This window comes from Meles meles, chromosome X (genome assembly GCF_922984935.1).
Source record: "Meles meles chromosome X, mMelMel3.1 paternal haplotype, whole genome shotgun sequence".
Lineage (NCBI taxonomy): Eukaryota > Metazoa > Chordata > Mammalia > Carnivora > Mustelidae > Meles > Meles meles.
The window spans coordinates 115,682,139-115,699,225 of NC_060087.1; the positions used below are offsets into that span (position 1 = coordinate 115,682,139).

At 37.7% G+C, this 17,087-nt stretch overlaps 1 protein-coding gene across 3 annotated transcripts in view; it reads left to right on the top strand.

The window, feature by feature from the left end:
- The window catches only part of LOC123935573 (P2R1A-PPP2R2A-interacting phosphatase regulator 1-like), a 68,775-nt gene that overhangs the window by 23,362 nt on the left and 28,326 nt on the right, over nucleotides 1–17,087 (top strand). For all 3 annotated transcript variants that reach the window (XM_045996510.1, XM_045996512.1, XM_045996511.1), the window contains exons 5-10: nucleotides 68–130; nucleotides 10,289–10,332; nucleotides 10,436–10,490; nucleotides 11,948–12,037; nucleotides 12,433–12,521; nucleotides 13,144–13,205. In XM_045996510.1, the coding sequence (XP_045852466.1) occupies nucleotides 68–130; nucleotides 10,289–10,332; nucleotides 10,436–10,490; nucleotides 11,948–12,037; nucleotides 12,433–12,521; nucleotides 13,144–13,205 (403 nt within the window). The remainder of the gene's footprint in view (nucleotides 1–67; nucleotides 131–10,288; nucleotides 10,333–10,435; nucleotides 10,491–11,947; nucleotides 12,038–12,432; nucleotides 12,522–13,143; nucleotides 13,206–17,087) is intronic.

Sequence of the window (17,087 nt, forward strand, 5' to 3'; positions counted from 1 at the left end):
CTGAAGTATGATTAACATTCAGTGTTATGTTAGCTTCAGGTATTGACTTTTATATTTTAAATTTCAGTTTTTACCACCTTCTCCCATCCCCATCCGTGCTTCCTTTGGTCGCCTTCATCAAATCAAACAGGTAAGAAGACTTTGAAAACTGATAGCTGTTCAGTAAAAAGAAAACTATTTTTCCTTAAAAAAATACCTATGGGAAAAATATACTTATGGTTCTGTAATTCCAAATGAGGTCACAAATGATTCTGTTTCTATTTCCAGGAATGGTTCCTCTAAAATAAAAACAACTAAGAAGTCCTGTATTTCTTTGGGTTATTACCTATTTTAATAAACTGATAGCTTCCAGAAAGATGATATACTCTTCTGCCTTGGATCTGGCGTCTTTCAGAGATCAAAAAGAAAAAAAAGATTATGAATTTTTAGGTTCATACTGACCATAATTATCATTTTTTTCTAAAAACCATCAGATGAAATTTTTTTGATGGGTGAAATGGCCTTTATGCTACCATTTTGTGTAATTGCTTAGTGATCTGAGTTCAGAGACACATTGTACCTCAGTGGCTTGTGTTTTGTGCAGGCCTGTATGTGTGCATGCGTGTGTGTGTGTGTGTGTGTGTTTAAAAGCAAATGCCTAATACACAGTTAAACCTTTTAATTATCCAAAGATTAGCCACAGAACTCAAAAGATCAAATCACCACTCCGCCACAGGTGGTAGGATTTTTCTGACCCAACTACAAGCAGACTTTTGTTCAAGGGGGGCTTAACTGTTACGAAGCACTTATTATTCACTTAGCACTAAAATATGTGTTTTACATCTGTGCTCTCATTTTATCTCACAACGTAAGCACAGAAATTAACAACAGGAGAAATTTCATAATTTACCCAATGTTTAGAGTTAGTGAATGTCAGAGCCAGATTTAGCCCTAAATTACTGGATTCCTTTCCAGCTACCCCTTTCCCTGTTTCAGTGGCACAAAAGCCATAGTATCTCATGAGCCTGGTGTTTAGGACTCCAGCTCCTGCTTTCTTTCCCTCTTTCCCTCTCCCACCATGGCTTCCCTAAAGTCCAGCCTGTCATCCAGGAGCAAACAAGTATGGTAAAAAGATCCTTTTGCTTTTTAGTAGATAAAACGTTCTTTAACTGTCTTTGAGAGTAGGGAGCTCTTTTAGAAGTTCTTAATGAAAGAGCCTTAAATTAGTATGTAAGATGACCTCTGGTTTATCTGTGCAGTTTGTTTTGTTGCTTAAAAATCGATTGCATGTTGCTATTTGATTATAAAGCTTGAAATCAAGATAAATTTTTGAAAATTGGTTACATGTTGCTATTTGACTATGAAGCTTGAAACCAAGAAAAATTTAACTGGTCAGTAAATTATAAAGCAATCTATTTCCATAGTGACATAATATATGTTACAAACATTTTAAATGAAACACAAGTAGAAAGTGAATTAAATGGGAAAACAGACATAATATTAGCTTTCAATCTGGGTACTGATTGAATGGAAAACCAAGACTTATTTTTAGCAGCTTAAAGGTCTGATAGATATCTTAAATTGCGTATTTCTTTATATGCATTCTTTTTTTTTTTTTTTTTGAGAGAGAGAGAGAGCAGATGAACACAGGGGTGAGGGGCAGAGAAAGAAGGAGAAAAAGAGTCCCAAGCAGGCTCCATGCCCAGGGCAGAGCCCAACACAGGGCTCAGTTTCCTGACCCTGAGATCATGACCTGAGCTGAAATCAACAGTCAGACGCTTAACAGACTGAGCCACGCAGGCACCCCTTTTTATATGCATTCTTTAACCGTGTTTTCTTTTTAGCTATTGAACTTATTAACCTTTTGGGGAGGAGGATGCCTGAGAGTAAATCCCTGATCTCTTTTACCCACAAACACGCAGTATGAATCTCTGAGAAGGACTTTTTTTCTTACATAATCACCATGCCATCATTATACCTAGCAAAACCAAGTTATTCTTTAATGTCGTCTAATAAGCAGTCCATGTTAAAATTCTCGCTATTCTTTAAAACATCTTTTTTTTACTGATTGAAACATGTTCCAACCATGATCACTCAGATCTCTGTTTTTTAAAGATTTTATTTATTTATTTGAGAGAGAGAGAGTGAGCACGAGGCAGGAGAGAGGCAGAGGGAGAAACTCCCCACTGAGTGGGGAACCTAATGTGGGGCTCGATCCCAGGACCCTGAGATCATGACCTGAGCTAGAGGCAGACGCCTAACCCACTGAGCCACCCAGGAGCTCTCTTTTACTTAAAACATTCCCTTCCCCTCCTGTGTTTTGTTCTGCGCCACTTGTTTATTGAAGAAACAAGGCCATTTGTCCTGTAGACTGCCCCACATTCTGATTCTGCATCCATGTGGTGTTTAATATGCTCTTTTGTTCCCTGCATTTGCTATAAACTGAGTTGATTACATTTTCTTTTACTTTTAAATAAGCACACAGTGCAAGTTAGTATTAGGTTTTGGGTCAACATTTAAGTCAGTGTATGATTTAGGTTGCCCCTTTCCTAGCAGGCAGTTAGTGGATAATTTCTTCTCGACTGGGGCTGGTAGCTGTTTCTAGGTATTAAGAAACTTGAGAAAATGAAGTTGGAAGTTATTTTTGCCCCCCCAACTTTATTGATATGTAATTGACATACAACATCGTCTAAGTGTAAAGCGCACAACATGATGATTTATGTATATATTTTGAGGTAGTGACCATGGGAATTAATTTTCTAAACACAGTACTTTGCTAAGTGTTCAGGAACTGTTCTTTTTATGTAATTTTCCTTTCCTAGTAATAATCAAGTTTATGTTTCAAGAGGTTTGGAAGCACTCAGCTTTTAGTTCCCTATTCTAAAACCCTAAAGATAAGTTGACCACCCTGCTGAAATAGTTTGTGTATTAGTTTGCTAGGACTGCCACAACAGGATACCACAAACAGAGGGGCTCAAACAACAGAAATTTAGTTGATCACAGCTCTGGAGACTGGAAGTGTGAAATCAAGATGTTGGCAGGATTGGTTTCTTCTGAGAGCTGTGAGAGAAGCATCTATGTGTTCCAGGCCTCTGTCCTTGGCTTGTAAATAGCCATCTTCACGTTCAGATGGTGTTTTCACATATGTCTGTCTCCTTTTTTATAAGGACGTACTGGATTAGGGCCCGCCCTCATCACCTTGCTCTAACTCGATTACCTCTGCAAATACCCTATCTCCAAATGAAGTCATATTGTGAGGCCCTGGGGGTTAGGACTTCAGCATACTAGATTTTAGGGGGACACAGTTCCACCCACAACAGTTTGTTCACAGTATATGGTTCTATAACTTTGCCTTTATTTCCTGCCTTGTTCAGTAGGATATAAAATCACCAATACCCAGTAAGAATGTGACTTTTTTCTGCAGTGCCTTAAGTAATCAGGCAAATCATCTACTTACATATTACCGCTGTATTTCTAGCATCTCTTCCTTTTATACCTTCACAAATGTAAACGTTAGCAACACATACTATAGTCTTTGTTTTATCTTACCTGGTTTGGATAAATTAACCTGCGTTCAGACACAAATGTAACGGAACTTGATGAAACGAAGCTTTTGAAACAGATGATGCTATGAGTGCCAGGCATGATTTTGATAGGGACCATTCGGATACCACAGTTCAGTTTCCACAGTCTACGAAAGCAGAGGCATTAGATTTCAGATACGTTTTTCATTCTTCCTTGAAACATACCAAGTACCTAGTCTTTTTTAGGAAGAAATGGTCTTAATTTAGACCAAACCAAAGAAATTTGGTTTAGTTTAGTTTAGTTTAGTTTAGACCAAACCAAAGAAATTTGGTCTTAGTTTACAAATGGTTTCATTCTTTTAGCAAGCATTTGTTAAACACTCTGCCAGCACTGGGCAACTCAAATCTCTCAGGCATACTCACCTTCTAAGCTTAGCACTCAAGTGTAGCAATTCTCCTTAAGCTGGGTTTCTAGCATACAGTACTCTTTGCCCTTGACAGTTACATGGCTCTTGACCTTATTTTAACAATCTTATTTCATTATAAAACAATCTTATTTCATTATAAGCACCTCATAGCCGTTTTGGAAATAGGCAAGATATAAACGATAAAAGAGTCAGCCTACCTTTACTAACAACCCTCAAAATAGCTGATGTTGGCTAATGCTCCAACCTTCCATGGGAGGAACAATGGGCAAAATCTTGTCCTACTTTGGGAAAACTGCTCTTGTTGATTGAGTAAATTACAAAATACTTTGAGCTTCTCGCTACAGGAAAACACCTACATAAGTATTAAATGGAAGGACTATACTAACCTTACATTTTGTTGAAAAGATTTACTGTTATTCTGTTGTTTTAAAAGACTAACTTCTTAAACTTCCTTTCCTGATTTCCCTCATTTTCAGTAATGACATCAAAATAACTCGAAGCTCCGGGTTCACCTTCAGTTCTTCCTTATTTTTCTCCTGTATCTAATTAGGCATCTAATCCTACTAATTCTTCCTTGACAACATCCTCTCTGTTCCCACTTCCTTCTGTCCCTTGGGCCCAGATTACCCTAATAATATGCTAAGAGATTTCCTATCTCTGCCGGTATAATCCAACTTCCACAACCAACACCAAGATAATTTCTCGAAGACATCATTTTCACCTTTTCTCCCCTGTGCAAAAAGTTATAATGGCTTCCCATTACCTATCAAATAGGAGTAAGATTAAGAATAGCTAGGCTGGGGCACCTGGGTGGCTCAGTGGGTTAAGCCGCTGCCTTCGGCTCAGGTCATGATCTCAGGGTCCTGGGATCGAGCCCCACATCGGGCTCTCTGCTCAGCAGGAAGCCTGCTTCCTCCTCTCTCTCTCTGCCTGCCTCTCTGCCTACTTGTGATCTCTCTCTGTGTATCAAATAAATAAATAAAATCTTTAAAAAAAAAAGAATAGCTAGGCTGTAGTGAGTGCTTGCTTACATAGGTTGCCAGGTACTGTGGAAAAGAACAGTATACCCCCGTCATTATCCTCAGTTCTTATCATTATCTTCACGTGGATGAGGAGACTGAGGCTCAAGTTCAGTCGCTTGCCTAGGGTTGCACAGATAATAAGTTACAGACTTAAGATTCAGCCTAGTTCTATTTGGCTCCAAAGCCTACGGTCCTAGCCCAAACTCTTTAAGCTCAAATCCTTCAGTTACTTAAGATCCTAGAAATTTGGCCCTATTTTACTTCTCCAGTTTCATCTCTCATTACTTCATAACACACTCCGTTTCAATCAAGCTAGTCTCACTACCCTGAAACCTGCCATGTTCTTTCTCTCTAAGCTTTTGTTCACATGGTTCCTTCTGCTTGGAATACCTTCCCCTTCACCCTCTGTTTGTCCATATTTTAAACCATTTTCAAGGCCTAGATCACATTTTATTTATTTTTTTTAAGATTTTATTTATTTATTTGTCAGAGAGAGAGAGAAGGACCACAAGCAGGGGGGAGCCTGGCAGGCAGAGGGAGAAACAGGCTTCCCCCTGAGCAAGGAACCTGATGTGGGGCTCGATCCCAGAACCCTAGGATCATGACCCGAGCCGAAGGCAGACCTTAACCAACTGAGCCACCCAGGTGTCCCCTAGATCACATTTTAATTCACACAACTCAAGCCACTTTTCTCTTCCAGACTACCCATAACGTGTATCGCTTATATCGACAAGAATATTTAAACTCTTTTGATCATACACTGCAACAGTCAAGATATTTTAACACATCCTTCCAATATATGTAAATAATATATTCTTCCAAAACGTGATGGACATATATTACTAAGCTAGTATATCATGTGAATCATTGAATATATGCAAAATACAAATGTAAAAAGGATGAACTAAAGATGAAATGATGTTTTTGGAACATTTTAAATTGTATTTTATTAACTACAGGTCATCATTAAGAGTGAATATGAATTCATATTTCCAGTAGTCTTCATGATTTAAAATTATTTTAGCCTATGCCTCGGTAGTAATTAGCTCAGCATTGTGTTTTCACAGGAAGGTGGCAGATGATGTGCACTGTGCTAGGCAGGAGCTTCACCTTTGTCATTTCCCTGTCATTCACTTAGATTTGTATTATATATCTTCTGTCCAACATTTTTTTATAGAAATCTTGTTAAGATACTTGTCTGTTTTGTGAAACTCGGTTTAATTAAAACTGGATAATATATCCAGAAGGCCAGCTAACTTGCAATTAGTTATAATTAGCTAAAGACCAAAAATATGCTGGTGGGGCGCCTGGGTGGCTCAGTGGGTTAAGCCTCTGCCTTCGGCTCAGGTCATGATCCCAGGGTCCTGGGAGCCCCGCATCGGGCTCTCTGCTCAGCAGGGAGCCTGCTTCCTCCTCTCTCTCTCTGCCTGCCTCTCCGCCTACTTGTGATCTCTGCCTGTCAAATAAATAAATAAAATCTTAAAAAAAAAACATGCTGGTGTTTTGCAAGATCTTGGAACCCTCTGGGCTGAGTGAGGGCACCTGTGTCAAACTGTAGACTATTAGCAAACCTGAATTTCTTACTATCTTAGATTTTAAAATATATAAATTGAATTTCTGTGTTTTGCTTTTTGCTTCTCAGTGGATCACCTTGTATACTTCCTGGGCTATGATCATGCTTACTTTGGAGAGCACCAACTTAATACGTATAAAACTTAGCTCTCAAATGTGATTCTAGGCCATTTTAGGAAAAGCTCATCCTCTTATTTCCTGTTCCCCATAATATTTAGCACCCTATTTGCCCAGCACTATCCTAGATACTTTATTATGTGTGAACTATGTTTTTAAAAATACTAGGATGAATTTGGACTGTGCAATTTCTTAAAGCCATTTCAGCCATTTTTAAGAGTACGATTCAGTGTTACTAAGTACATTCGCAATGTTGAGCAACCATCATCACTTTTCATTTCCAGAAATTTTTCATCATGCCAAACAGACACTCCATACCCATTCAGCTATAACTTCCTATTGAACCTCAATCTCCTGTAACCTCTGTTCTACTTTCTGTCTGTGTGACGATTCGACTATTCTGGGTACCCTCATCAAAGTGGCATCATACAATACTCATTCTTTTGTGTTTGTGATTTCATGTAACATAACGTTTGCAGTGTTCATCCACGTTGTAGCATGTGTCAGAACTTCATTCCTTTTCATGGCTAAATGATAAGTCCATTGTATATATCACAGTTTTTAATCCATTCATCTGGTGATGAACACTTGGGTTGTTTCCACCTTCTGGCTATTGTGAATAGTGCTCCTAATGAACATTGGTGTATAAGGACCTGTTTGAGTCCCTTTTTTAATACCCCTGGATATATGCATAGGAACAGGATTGGCGGATCATAGGGTAATACAGTGTTGAACTTTTTGAGAAACCATCAAATTGTCTTCCAGAGTCTGCCCCACTTTACATTCCCACCAGCAATGTATAAGAGTTCCAGTTTCTCCCCATTCTCGCCGACACTTGTTACTTTCTACATTTTAAAATAATAGCTATCTTAGGGGGACCTTGGTGGCTCAGTTTGTTAAGCGTCTGCCTTCACTCAGGTCATGATCCTGGAGTCCCAGGATCAAGTCCCACATCAGGCTCCCTGCTTAGCAGGGGGTCTTCTTCTCCCTCTCCCTCTGCCCTTGACCAGGCTTGTGCTCTCTCTCTCCCAAATAAATAAATAAAATCTTTATTTTTTTAAAAGATTTTGTTTATTTATCTAACAGAGACACAGTGAGAGAGGAAACAAAACCAGGGGGATTGGGAGAGGGAAATGCAGGCTTCCTGCTGAGCAAGGAGCCTGACACGGGGCTTGATCCCAGGACTCTGGGATCATGACCTGAGTGGAAGGCAGACGCTTAATGACTGAGCCAAGCAGGTGCCCCAAATAAAATCTTTAAAATAAAATAAAAAATGATATCTATCCTAGTAAGTGTGAAGTGTTAGCTCATTGTGGTTTTGAATTGCATTTCCCTAATGACAAATGTTGAACATCTTTTCATGTGCTTCTTAACCATTTATATATCTTCTTCAGAAAAATGTCCATTCAAGTCCTTTGCCCCATTGTAATTAGGCTGTTTATCTTGTTTTTGTTTTGAATTATAAGAGTTCTTTATATATTCTGTATATATAAAATATAAGATTTGCAAATATCTTCTCCAACTCTTTTTTCAAAAGATTTAAAAAATTAATTATATTTTTTAAAGAGTTTATTTATTTATTTATTTATTTATTTATTTGAGAGAGATAGAGAGAGAGAGAGTGCACTAGAGAGCACAAGCAGGGAGAGTGGCAGAGTGAGAGGGCCAAGCAGGCTCCCTGCTGAGTAGCGCGCCCAACATAGGGCTTTATCTCAGGACCCCAGGATCATGACCTGAGCCAAAGGCTGACGCTCAACCAACTGATCCATCCAGGCACCCAGTTAATTTATCTGTGTATATAGAGAGAGCATCAGCTTGGTGAGGAGGGGCAGAGGGAGAGGGAGAGAATGTTCAAGTGACCCCATAGTGAGTTACTGAGTGCAGAGCCAGACGTGGAGCTTGATCCCACATCCCTAAGATTGTGATGTGAGCCAAGATCAAGAGTCAGACGCTTTTAACTGACTGAGCCCCCCAGGCGCCCCTATCTTCTCCAATTTTATAATTGTCTTTCACCCTCTTGATATAGTGTCTTTCGATGCATGAAAAATTTAAATTTTATGAAGTCCAATTTATCTATTTTTTTCTTATGTTACCTGTGCTTTTTTATTGTATCTGAGAAATCATTACCAAATCCAATTCAGGAGGCCTTTGCCCTGTGTTTTCTTATAAGAATTTTATAATTTTAGGTCTTATGTTTAGGTCTTCGATCCATTTCAAGTTAATTTTTATACATGGTGTAAGGAAAGGATGAAACTTCATTCTTTTGCATGTGGATGTTGTTTTCCCAGCCCCATTTGTTGGAAAGATCATCCTTTCCCCCACTGAATGGTTTGGCACCCTTATGGAGAATCAATTGACAGTGTATGTGGTGTTCCTTTCTGGGCTCTCTGTTCTATTCCATTGATTGACAGTGTATGTAGGTGTTCCTTTCTGGGCTCTCTGTTCTATTCCATTGATCTATATGTCTGTCCTTAATGCCAGTGCCACACGATTTTGATTACTGTAGCTTTATAGTAAGTTTTGAAATCAGAAAGTCTGAGTCCTCCAAATTTATGCTTTTTCTTTTCCAAGATTGTTTTGGTTATTCAGGGCTCCTTGAGATTCCGTGTGAATTTTATTTTTTCTTCCATGTGAATTTCAGTATGGGTTTTTCTATTTCTACAAAAAATGCCACTCAGATTTTGATAAGCATTGCATTGCATCTGTTAATCACGTTGGGTAGTATTGCTGTCTTTAAAATATTACTTTTTCCAATTCATCAACACAGGATATCTTTCCATATGTAGGTTATTTTTAAAATAACAATTTGTGTGAGAAATGATACTTGTGCTTATTTTTTAAAAAGAAGGTCAAAAATATGGTAAAGTACAAAGAAAGAACAAATTACTCTAAATCTCACTACTCATTGATAAGTACTGTGAACTTTTTGGTGACCATCCTTCTGAGCATCTCTTGTTTTTAATTTTACATAAATAGCATCTGAGGTTTTTTCCTACTTACTATGTAATACATGTTCTTCAATGTGAATGACTAGATTTAAATCATGTTTGCACATAGGGGAGCCTGGGTGGCTCAGTTGGTTAAGTGTCTGCCTTCAGCTCAGGTCATGATGCCAGGGTCCTGGGATTGAGCCCTGTATTGGGCTCCCTGCGCAGTGGAGAGTCTGCTTCTCCTTCTCCCTCTGCCCCATCCCCTTCTCATGCATGTTCTCTCTCCCACAAATAAATAAATGAAATATTTTTAAAAAAATAAATAAATCGTGTTTTACCATCATTTAGTTAAACAAACCAATGTCGATAGACATTTAGTTTGCTTTGGACTTGAGTAATATTTATTAATATCATAGTATTAATGGTAGGAAAAATAGTATAAGAGTGAATGTTTGATATTTGCTCTTTTGAATGAAGAATGCTACAGTTATTCATTTAGAAAGTTTCTCCATATTTGATGTACCATAACGCATTACTAATAGATCTTTGGTGTGGTAGGTGTGACGATTAAAAGTAGGGAACTAGACACTTGTTGAGAGATTTATCCTCTAGCTCTTGTATGGCCCAGTGAATAATAATAAAGGTACAACCAAATCAAAGAATTTTGTAAAACCATAGGATCTGGTATTCATTTATTCTCATGTTCTGCCTTTCAGGAGGAAGGCATGAATCTAATGACTAGAGAAGCAATGCATGAATGGTGAGTAGTGTACTTTGAATTACTATTCTGATCATCTCTGTGTTCAGTCACTTCTTTTCTTTTTGTTAGGCAAACACCAGTACTGATATCTCTTCTTTTGCAGGGAGTTACAAACCACACTACGGATAAGTCGGTCTTGGGAAGAGAGTTTGAACCTGGTATGGTATTAACACTTCAATTTTATAGACAGTTTGAAATTTTTGCTGATTTTCAGTATCGGCACTACTTAGTTTTGCTGTAATTTCTCGAAATTCAAGCTCTCATTTGAAACTGAAATTTATATGCTGCATAAATAATTTTTTATTGCTCCTGAGAAACAGTTGATGACTTACTCATAAAATAACTGACATCATTCGAAAGTGGGGTTCATAGTAAATAGTTGTCTGATACAAAACCAGGGTTGTTGTGGACCAGCCTCCTCTCTGTCCTACTGAGTCTAAGAAAAGTTCAGTTCTGCTGGTCAAATTGCTTAGTTGACAAAACAGTGAATGATTTCACTCCTTCCTACATAATTTATTAACTAGATATTAGAGTTTCAAACCACAGACAGTGAGTTTCTGCATAAATACGACATTTCTGTGCCTGTAACACATACACTCCCACTAACATTTTAACATGCAGCCTTTAATTTGAACATATTTGGAATTGAGTTACATCCCCTGCTAACATTTTTTAATGTTTCTTTACACATTATGATTACTTAGTTGTAGAAGTTGAGCAATGTTTAGGGTTCTTTTCCATGGACATTTCAGATAATGACAGAGAATTGAGCTGAAATTTGGGTAGAACAGATTCTGGCTAGATGTTAGTGTCCAGATTTGGGAGTCACTAGATTTGGAAATGGGTCATCAACAGAAACAGTGACATCTTATTTTCCTTTGAGCCCTGAGTGCCTTAGATGGACATCTATCCCTGACTTAGGAGTAGGTCCTAAAGATTGAGTAGATAGCCTCTGAAGCCTGCCCCTTTTCATGTTTAGTGCTAATACAATTTATAGACGCTGTTGGATTCCATTAACCCAATTATAATTACTTTACATGTTGGCACGAGTGAGTGAATCTGTGAATGTGTTAGGAAGAGGAAGGGAATACATAACATAACTGTACTGTGACTTAGAAAAGAAAAGAGCACATTATAAAGGCGTGAATTATGCAGTACTGATTTTGTCCACATAAAATCTATAAACATCTTTCATAGCTGTAGTTATGTTTGCTGTCCCATTTGTATCTTAGTTCTAACCAAATCCTTTTTGACTGTTCCCTGAACATAATATTGTAATTTTCAATAACAAAGCACAGGTCAGAGGCCAAGAGAAAATTTTTAATTTAAGGTTTGTGTATATACTGGTAAGTATTTACTCGTTATCAAGTGCTCACATTCTAGGCCTTTTGGGGACACTAGGGAAGCCCCTCAACTTGCCATGAGCATTCTTTCCCCAAAGGAGAAAGTGAAGTGAATCTTGGGTTCCCTTCTTGCTTTAGGATGATATGAGCTCCTCACCATAGTACACACTGACTCAGTAAGGATTCCCTTCCCCAGGCAGCAGCTATCTGCCTAAGTACGGGATAGGTAAGCAATTGGTGCTACAATGGTACACTGCTTTCTGCTTATACAGAGTGACAGTAATTTAGAGAAGCCATCTTCAAAGAGCATCCATTTAATTCCAGTATCCCCAGCAGCTCCTCCCACCCAGGGGATTGGGAAGGTAAGAAAGGAGAACCTAAGAATCTGTGTCCCTTGAAATTTTTATAAAATGTTAATGTTTCACCACCTACATTTTGGGGGGATATATTTTGCCATAGGACATCTGATTCTAAATGACATTTTCCCCTTCCTTTTCATCTATTGAACTATTATTAACGTGTAACAAAAGTCACCAACTTTTAAGTATATGATTTGATTAACTTTTGTAATTGTGCACCATCCTGTAACCATAACCATAATCAAGATATAGAGCAGTTCCCACACTCTAAACAATGGCCCCGTGATCTTTTGCCCTTGATATCCTCTCCTCCCACCCCCCACCCACCCTAGGAAACGACTGATCCGCTTTCTGAGAAGAGTGGTGGTTTTAAAACCTCTGTTCTAATTTGGTTTTAGCAATGTTTTCCTCCATCGTTAGAAACTTGTGTGAATTACACCACTTTGCCTCCAAGTCCCGTTCCTAGTCCCACGCAACGATTTCCAATGTAAGTTTTTGTTGTATGAAAATATACCAAATTGCTTTTAAAATAAGAATTTAAGAAACTTACAAGAACTGATAGCTCCAGGTTCTGTGACAACCAAAGAAGTTGTGTGTTTTTAGCTAAATTAAAGTGCCATTGTTTTGATTTATTATTTTGTGTATTGAAAAGAATCAAGTGAGTAAGAACATGTGAAAACATGCGAACACATGAAGGATCAGTAATTCATTAGCCCTGTTCGAACATAGTCTTCCTCTCCAAGCTTGATGATAAGGATCAGAGCTAATTCTTAAACTGTAAACATCTGTACCTGCTCATTTACCCATGGTTTTCACCTTGATTCAAGGCAAGTCACAACCAGAACTGTAGGTCTTTCTAGCCTCCCCCCACCCCACCCTTCCCGGCCCCACACCACAACTTCAAAGAAGCCTGAATCCTTATAAATTACGAGATAGTTTGCTATCCTGAGGCATTCCTGTTTTTAACCCAGATTTACAGAAGAGCAGTAAAACGATGTGATACTACAACAGTCCTTTTTTAGTGTATACCCTTAGATCTATTATAATGAAGTAGTGATAGCTGATTTTGTTCAAATTTTTCTTGTAATGATTATATAATTTTATTTTAGAGGAAGTCAAAACCCCACCAACATTATTAGACCAAGTATCTGTGGACCATTAAAAAGAAAAGGTACTTTTATCTACCAGCAAAAATAAATATAACTTTGATTTATTTTTATAAAATAGCATATAAAATCAAGTGTTATAAGAAATTAATTTTAAAGGATTTATTTAAAATATATTTGATAAGTTACTAGAGGCCTTTGTTTTACTCAAAACTATGTAGAGACTATATTAAAAGCTGTAAAATGCCATATTAATGTGAATTGAGAAGTTTAATTCCAGTTTAGTCAACTATTATGATTTTTATTATATAATTCGCCAAGCTAGATGCCTTAAATACTTTCTGAAACAAGGTGGGGAATGAATGAATGAACAAACAATGAGTCAGTCCTAGTATTCCACTGAATCTTGACCCTGCCCTGCTTGCTGCCACATCTACTTGTTGACATCACGTGAGTAAGTTGACACAAATCAGATCCGCTTACTACACTAAAACTATATTCTGAGGTGTGTGTTCTCTGATGTATCACCTCTTTATGGGGATTAATTTTGGTTAAATATATGGAAAGTGACCCATCTACCCAGTAATAAAAGGACAGTGAAAAAAACAGGTTTTTTTTTGTTTTTCCTTTTTGTTTTTGTTTTTGTTTTTAACGCCCACAGCCAGATCCCAACCCTGCCTCACTAAGCTAGGTTTGTTCTTCCTTTCTTGTTAATACCACTACTGAGTTTAACTATAGTAGGGAGGGAAAATGGATAAATAGAAAAGGAGGTCAAACTTTTAAAATGTGTATTTTTGAAAAATCCATTAAGATAGGAAAGAAGAAGAAGAAGAAAAGCGGAGGAAAGGAGAAAAGGGAAGGAGGAGAGCAAAACTATAGGGAAAGAAATTGAAATTTAAATGTACTTCAGTGTTGCATGTATTCTGGATTAATTAATGGCAGTTGTCCTAACAACACATCTAACTCAGCATGTACTTATTATATTCTAAGACTAAAACTAGATCAATTCTGGAAGACACTCTTTCAGACCAAGCACTTTGTTTTATGATGATGGATCAGTGACCTAGCTTAGGGATCTTTTGCATGTGCTGTGAAGTTAGGGGATAGTGTTGACAAAACATTGAAATATATTAAGTTTAAGAGCTGTTAACAATGTTGGGGGTCATTTGAGTATTTAAAATAAAATATGCGTAAGGGCACCTGGCTGGCTCAGTTGGTGGAGCGTGTGACTGACTGTTGATCTCAGGGTTGTGAGTTCAAGCCTCATGTTGGGTGTGCAGATTACTTAAAAATAAAATCTTAAAAAAATAAATCAATAAAATAAAATATGTGTAAATGGAAGACAGTGTTTTACTAAATTAAAATAATTCTCCTTTTAGGAAGCCTGGGTGGCTCAGTCAGTTGAGCATCTGACTTTTGATTTTGACTCAGGTCATGATCTCAAGTTCATGAGATCAAACACCTCATTGGGCTCCATGCTCAGCACAGAGTCTGCTTCTCTCTCTCTTTCCCTCTCCCTTTGCCCCTCCCCCCATTTGCACAATTTCTCTCTCTAAAATAAATAAATCTTGGACACCCGGGTGGCTCAGTCAGTTAGGCGTCTGCCTTCTGCTCAGGTCATGATTCCCAGGTCTTGGGATCAAATCCCACATCCAGCTCCTCGCCTGGCGGGGAGCCTGCTTCTCCCTTTCCCTTTGCCTACCACTCCCCCTGCTTGTGCTCTCTCTGACAAATAAATAAATAAAATCTTTAAAATAAATAAATAAATATTTTTAAAAATAAATAAAAATAATTCTCCTTCTAAGACATTTACACAGAAAATGTTCTATGACATTGAAAATTCCTGGAATTTTCTTAGAATGTATGATTTTAAAAATTATTTTATATTATAATCCTTACACAATACACTTGGTTTCTGGCCAGTATCTTGGTGGATGTGGCATGTCTCACACAAGCCTGTCATACCTGGTTTTCAGTTGCTCTGGAGGATGACTGCCTCCTTTCTTTGAGATATCCCTAAGAACTGTATGTACTACATGGTCTGTATTTTAAGTCAGACCTTTCCAAACACAGCCTGTATAAGTTTGGTCAAAATTCATGTGGAATTTTAGATAACAGATTAAACAGATTTAGGTAACAGATTAAACAGAAATTTAATTTTATTTATTTGGGAATATGAATCCATTTGGGGAACAACAAATGATGTCTTATTTGGAGCATATTAATACAAAGGAAATGTGGGGAAAGAAGGTATAAAAAATCCAAAGAGGTTTTGGGTGGGGGAGAAAAATCAATGAGGACTCTATAAAATGGGAGAGAGTATGAGATAGCAGAATCTGCAAGCATATGAAGGTGCATTGTATGGTGATAAGCTACACTTCCACTAGAATAAGCAAGAACAAATGAGGCTTCAAGGGAGAATTCTGAGAAATCTGTAGAAATCAGACAGCTATAAAAAGTGTTTTATAAGTAATAATGATTTCAGCAAAGAACATTTCAATTTTTTTATATGATGAATTTGTCTTGGTATATCTGGCTTTTAAACCCAAAAGGAAAGGTGAGTAGTTTTTCTATAATGATGTGATTGTAATCTGGCAGGGGACAGGATACCTAGGATATGCTCTTTGGAGCTTTACGAGCCATGATTATACTCCTAAGAAGGTCTGTGGAATCTCTATTTCTAGCGAGATATATATAGATATAGTTATATATGTAGTGATAAACATAACGATATATACATAGCGATATATACATAGCAATATATATAGTGGTATGTATATATCGCTAGAAATAGGGATTTTATATATATATATATATATATATATTTAAATATTTTATTTATTTGAGACAGAGAGTTTGTAAGCAGGGGAAGAGCAGAGGGAGAGGGAGACAATCCCCAGCAGACTCTGTGCTGAGCGCAGAGCCCCTTGCAGGGCTCAATCCCAGAACCCCAAAGTCACAACCTGAGCCAAAACTAAAAGTCCAATGCCTAACTGAGCCGCCCAGGTGCCCCAGGATGTATATATATTTTTAATCTTTAAAAAGATTTTATTTATTTGAGAGAGATAGAGAGCAGCAGAGACAGAGGGAAAAGCAGTCATGGAGCCAGACTTGGAGCCTTATCTCAGGACCCTGGGATCATGACCTGAGCTGAAGGCAGATGCTTGACCAACTGACCTACCCAGGTGTCCCTATTTTGTCTTATTTTATTTTATTTATTTTTCTAAAGATTTTGTTTGAGAGAGGGAAAGAGAGAGAGAGCAAGCTCAAGCAGGAGGAGGGGCAGAGGGAAAAGGCTCCCTGCTGAGCAGGGAGCCCGATGCGGGGCTCAATCCCAGGACCCCCGAGATCATGACCTGAGCTGAAGGCAGACGCTTAATTGACTAAGCTGCCCAGGCGCCCCTATTTTACTTTATTTTTAAGTAAACTCTACACCTAACATTGGACTTGAACTCACGACCAAGAGTCACATGCTCTACCAACTGAGTTAGCCAGGTGCCCCTATATCTAGGGATATTTTTTTAATGAGTAGGTGGCCTTAGTGTTTTATCATTCAAATTTCACCCTATGAGTTACGGGCTTGAACATCAGTTTTCTCTCATCCAGACATGGTTATCGCATGATGGCAAATAATGTGTAGATTTTAGCATTTACTTTGAGGTAAAGTTTACAGCAATGCAGTTTTTTGAGATTAGATGTGTCTCCTTAATCTTGAAAAATATATGTATTTTGTTCATTGTATGCTGTAAAAGAATTAGTCTATTTATTTCATTGTATATGTTTGGCAAAATAAAGATAACAACAACCTAAACATTTAAAATAAGGAATGAGATTAAATTATGGTATGACCATACCACGTAGCTCTATATAATCATGTTGTAGAATTTCGTTAATATAATACAGAAAATTGTAATCATTAAAAACAAAAAGTAGGTTACATATGGTAT